At 46.5% G+C, this 5,489-nt stretch overlaps 1 protein-coding gene across 1 annotated transcript in view; it reads right to left on the bottom strand.

Annotated features, from left to right (window-relative positions):
- Positions 1-3,739: 3,739 nt before the first annotated feature.
- Cacng3 (calcium voltage-gated channel auxiliary subunit gamma 3) overlaps positions 3,740-5,489 on the bottom strand; it is a 96,810-nt gene continuing 95,060 nt past the window's right edge. Inside the window, exon 4 of the mRNA XM_050143327.1 lies at positions 3,740-4,362. Coding sequence (XP_049999284.1) covers positions 3,851-4,362 — 512 coding nt within the window. The 3' untranslated portion in view covers positions 3,740-3,850. The remainder of the gene's footprint in view (positions 4,363-5,489) is intronic.

Here is a 5,489-nt window from a genome sequence, read left to right on the forward strand (position 1 = left end):
TGGCTAGTGAACTCCAGGAATCCTGTCTTCTGACCTTGTAGGTGAGGACCACTGCATGTGGAGTTTTAACTTGGGTTCTGGAGATTGAACTCTGGTGAACAGCAACCACTTTACTGGCTCAACCATGTCCTCAACTCTTCTCATGGGGATTTTGATGATAAGCGTTGACCAGGATCCCAACTACAACCTGGGGATGATATTAGTGTGCACTTGATGCTGGTCAGCCGAGCAGACTTCAGGAAAGATCTCCTGAGGTTCCTGGTGCCAAACCTCTGCAGGGAGAAGCCTGGATGGTTCAAAGGGTCCTTCCGGGAGTAAGGTGCCTCCAGTGCTGGCTTTTGTATAATTGTTTTACATTGATGCTCAGGGCCAGCCTTCAGCTTGTGAACCACTGACCCAGACTCGCCAGTCTTGGCTAACTCCTGGTTCCTACAATGGCCTGAATCAGCTGTCCCCTCCTCACAGTGTCTGTCACCTAACTTCTCTGTCCTCCCAAGGATCTGTCTACAGCTGCATGTGGAGGGAGGGCTCGGCATCACATCACCAAGGGAGACCTGTTCCTCTTCCTCTTTCCATTCCTGCTGATTAGGGCAAGGAAAGAGGCAGCTTCCTGAGCTAGCCTCTCCTTACCACTCCCAATACCTTGGCGATACACGTTTGATGAAGGGCAGCTGCAGGGGCAGCAACAGTTAGAAGGCAGCATGACTATTTTATTTCTATCTGTTACCATTTGCTGATTTGAATTAATTCCACTTTCCTCTTTCTAGCAGATAAACTGTATAGAATTGTTCCCAAAATATTAGTATGGAAAGAGAAACTGAGTCTATTTAGAGAAAGAAAATTAGGCATGTAACTGTGGCTGTGTTATGGGGATAGGAACCACATCTCATAAAACTAGTACTCAGATGGCTGAGGTTTAGAAGATGCTGGCGGAGTAGGGGATTCTGCGTCATGTAGGAAGCAGAGGCTGGATACGGATGTGACTTTTCTTATTAGTGCCTAAGAAGCCGTACCACGCCCCGCATCTCTATTTCCTCATATACTCAAAGGGAGAAAGTGATTTCTAGAACATGAGACTATTTTGATGATGAAAAAGATAATTGGTGGTGTATGTCAGCTGCATACTGCATACAGCAGCTGCCAAACATTAAACAAAGCAAACTGGGTGTGGAAGTGTGAGCGCTTAGGACAATGACTCTGCCTCCTAGTGGGGCTGAATCTAGGTGAGTAAGTTCTGTAGAACTGTGGAGCCCTGGAGATGTGCCAAAAATACTCTATGGTACCACTATTGGTAGAGGTGACACGCCTGTCATGCTTTAAACAATTCAGTAGCCATTTAGCTGTGCCCTCACTGTCTTCTCTTAAAGTTCCCAGAGCCAGCATAAGGACGCTCTTTCCTCCCTTCATATAGAACCACTTCTGCTGGCTTTTATAATGCTTTCTATGGATGGTGTGGAATGGCATGGGCCCTTCAGATGCATACACTGAAGCCTCGAATCCCAGAGTGACGGTATATGAAGGTGAAACCTTGGGAAGATCCTTGTATGCCCCACCTAGTCCATGATGACATTAGTAATTTATTAGAATAAAAGAGACATGTTTTACCCCTGCTGCATGAGGACACAGCAAGAAGGTAGCTGTCTGCAAGCTAGGATGTAGGTTCTGGAGCCAAATATACAGGCACCTTGACCTTGGATGTCTCAGCCTCTAGAGCAGGGGATCTCAGCCTTCCTAGCGCTGGGACCCTTTAATAGGTTCCTCATGTTGTGGTGACCCCCAGCCATAAACTTATTTTTGTTGCTACTTCATAACTGTAATTTTTGCTACTATTGTGAATGATGATGCCAATATCTGATATGGTCTGCAGGTTGGTCTTAGCCCCTGTGAAAAGGTCACTCCACTCCTAGGAGGCACGACCCACAGGTTGAAAACCCCTGATCTAGCGCTATGCGAATAAATGTCTGCTGTTTAAGCTGCCTGGTCAAGGCGCTGTGTTATGACAGTACAAGCTGACCGCTAATACAATTCTCTTCCTACCTGGAATCCATTATAAAATAATATAAAAAAACTATCTATCTATCTATCTATCTATCTATCTATCTATCTATCTATCTATCTCTATCGATCTATCTATCTGATTCCTAGACTACTGTAACCATGAGACCAGCTCTCAGGGCTACACCCAGGGTTCGAGGTGAGACACCCGTGATTTTGTCCATGTGCGTATCTGTAAAGGGTTTAACTTAGGATCTATTAATAGGAACATTCAGTCTAATTGAACTTGCTCTGAGGTAAAAATGAGCTAATTGTGTGTAGTTTGTCTTAGACGGGGGAGAAACTGTTGTTTTCTATATTAGTCTGAGTTAAAGGAACAAAAGTATGCTTTTTAGCGTCTTACAGTCCATATGAGACAATAGGTCTAGTTATGAAGCACATCCTAGTATATTTCCTATATATAAAAATTACACATATTAATGAAATATCAATTTCCTGACCACCCATGGATATATGTGCCTGTGAGATTGAGATGTAATCATGAGATTACACACTACAGTGCAGGTTCTGGGGAGACACCAGAGCTGCTCTTGCCCATGTGACATCATAGACAGACGCAACAGTTTCCAGAGTTTGCAGTCCTGTAGGCCTTGCTTGAATGGCATTCTCCTCCATCAGAGAACTATTCCTCTGGTGGGTTGACTTCTGGACACTAGCTGTCACCTGCTGTATACTGCCACAGCTCCTGACACTGGACTGGGGATCTTGATGGCATCCTAGCTAGAATACACAATTCTAGGCACCACATAACCTAGGGGTGGCAGTGCATGCCTGTCGCCTCAGAACTTAGGAGGTAGAGGCAAGAGGATCAGGAAGTTCAAAGTCATCCTCAGTTGCACAGCAAATTTGTCCAGCGTGGACGACATGAGCCCCTGTTTCAAAATGATACACAAATGCATGCATGCATTCTTTATAATCACCAATGATTACACGTACAGATGTTATCTAAGCTTTGGAATTCTGCTTCAGGTGAGGAGACTACGTCTGAAGGTCAGAGTTAGATCTTCACGCTCTTCCAAGAAGCCTCTCGGGAATCCAGTGGCAAGAAAAGTCTACAGAGAAGATCTCACTGGCCTTGAGTGAAAGGGGGCGGGGATCATTACTGATGACTAGAGAGAGGACCAGAAAAGTGTGGTTTCTAAGAGAGACACGAGCCATGCCGGTGCTAGGAGAACAAATGTGTGTAGGAAATAGCCAGAAAACAAACCAAGACAAGACACCCCCAGCTCCGTTGGTTACAAGGCAAGAACCTTTAATAACACAAGTGCTTATTACATTAACTGCTTCAGGGCACGGACGTCTTTGATTTCTGGTCATGTTTTTCTAACACTTAAAGGTGAATGCCTTTCTCAGGGCCACCTGTGTGGTGGGTTTCCCGAGAGCTTGTGTGGGTGGACAATGGGGACAGCTATGCATACAACTGATGGGGCTTTGGAGATCCCCCCCCACTGCTATGACCGCACCTTTGACTTTTAGTAAAGTCCTTTCCCAAGGAGGGAAGAATGTTGTGGTCCTTCCAGCAAAGAAGGAAAAAAGAAAATAAAAGAAAAGGAAACACCTGGCACAGATACACAGAGAGGGGTAACATTAAGGGACGAGCGAGAAAAGTTAGAGGAAGTGGATGGGTTAAGGTCTGGGCATGAGGGACCAGTGTGGGAGGGAGTTGAGTCCATTTGGTTTCGTTCTCGGTAAGAAGTGATACCATCACGAGGACCATGCCATGCAACCTTAGAGACATCTGTGTACACTTCCCCCAAGGCTGTGCTGGGCGGCGGGACAGAGGTCAGAGGTCAGCTCAGACAGGCGTAGTACGTCTGTTGGCTGGATTGTTATGCAACGACTCTTTGAACTCTTTGGGTGTGGAATTGTGGAACTGTAGAAAAGCATGGTCCCGGTCAGAGTTGAGGAGGGTCCCCATGGTAAGCTTAGAGGGGTCCCGGGAGAGGGTGAACATGGAGATGTCAGTGGAAGGCATGGTGTGGAAGCCTTTGCTGATGGGAGACAGGTCTCGGGATCTAGGCTCAGTGGAGCGAGAACTTGACCGTCTTCGGAATCTATACCTGTAGGGTGGTAGGCGGGCAAACGTAGACTTCTTCAGGAGCTCCGAATGGGACCTGGCACGCAACTGCTGATGCTTCTCAATGTAGATGTGCACAGCGACCACACCCACAATTTCCGCAATGATGAAAGAGAAGGCTCCAAAATAAAAGGACCAGCCGTAGGAGTAGCCCTTTTTAGAGTCCCTTTGCCCAGGGTCTCCAGCATTGGCGGAGATATAAACTATGATGCCGATGATGTTGCTTAGCCCTGAGAGAAAGGGAAAAGAAAACATGCATTCTATGAAGCCTCAGAGGCAACAGCCATTTTTCAGTTTTCAAATAGGAATGTGTGGCTATAGCAAGAAGGGGAGGCAATGGCTTATGGCCAGGAGATCCCACAGCTGAGCTCTTCCTGCAAGGGTTGTCTGTTGGGAAATGACGGATTCTGATGCTCAATCCTGGGCAGGCCAGACAGTTTAAAAAGACATTGTCTACTCATAGCAAGCACCGTAGAACCCAGAATGCACTCATTCTCCCCTTGAAATAACCCATTCCACTACCACTTAATCTTGACACTAACTCACAAGGATGGCAAAATTAACAAGCTACATGTCCCTGACATTGAATTTTTCACCAGTAGCTGGAGAGACTGACATGTAAATGCAATTCGAGCATAAAACAGCAAGGACCCTACCAGAGGTGCACAGGAGACAGCTCGGGAACAAAGGAGAGGAGAGAGACAAGTGCCTCGCTCTGAAGAGCAGGTGGCATTTGAGCAGGAGCCTGACAATGGACAGGAGAAGCGAAGCTGTAGACTATGAAGCGTGAGAGAAGGGACAGAGAATGACTCGCAAAGGCATAGCGTGGATTCTGGTGAGGCTGGTAGCATCTGGAGCAGCAGGGAACCTGCTAGGGAGGAGGGCTTGTCAGATATATGAAGCTGGAGATGTCGATGAGGGATTAGTGAACACACACATAGTGTGGAGTTGGACTTGGGAGGGTGATGGTCCTCTGGAGGAAGAAAGATGGTCACTGAACAAGTCCTTTTGGGGGGGGGAGGGGGGTGATACAGAAATGGAACTTAGAGCTTGGTATGTACTTGGCGAGTATTCTACCACAGAGCTATACCATGACCTCCAAATCTTTTTCTTTTTTTCCTGCAGAGATTACGACACACGTTAGGTCAGCTATTGTTGGCATACTAGAAATTAGGGAACAGAAAGACTCACTCTGCTGTCTTGATTATCAATGTGACTGATTAAGAAGTGTCTAGAAGCTTGGCATGGTGGTGTATACCTCTAATTCCGGCACTAGGGTGACAGAGACTGGGAGAGCTCTGTGATTTTGACACCAATTTGGTCTGGATAGCAAGTTTCAGGATAGCCAGAGTCATAT

The sequence above is a fragment of the Alexandromys fortis genome, unplaced genomic scaffold (genome assembly GCF_014885135.2).
Source record: "Alexandromys fortis isolate MF-2015 unplaced genomic scaffold, M_Fortis_MF-2015_v1.1 scaffold_45, whole genome shotgun sequence".
NCBI lineage: Eukaryota > Metazoa > Chordata > Mammalia > Rodentia > Cricetidae > Alexandromys > Alexandromys fortis.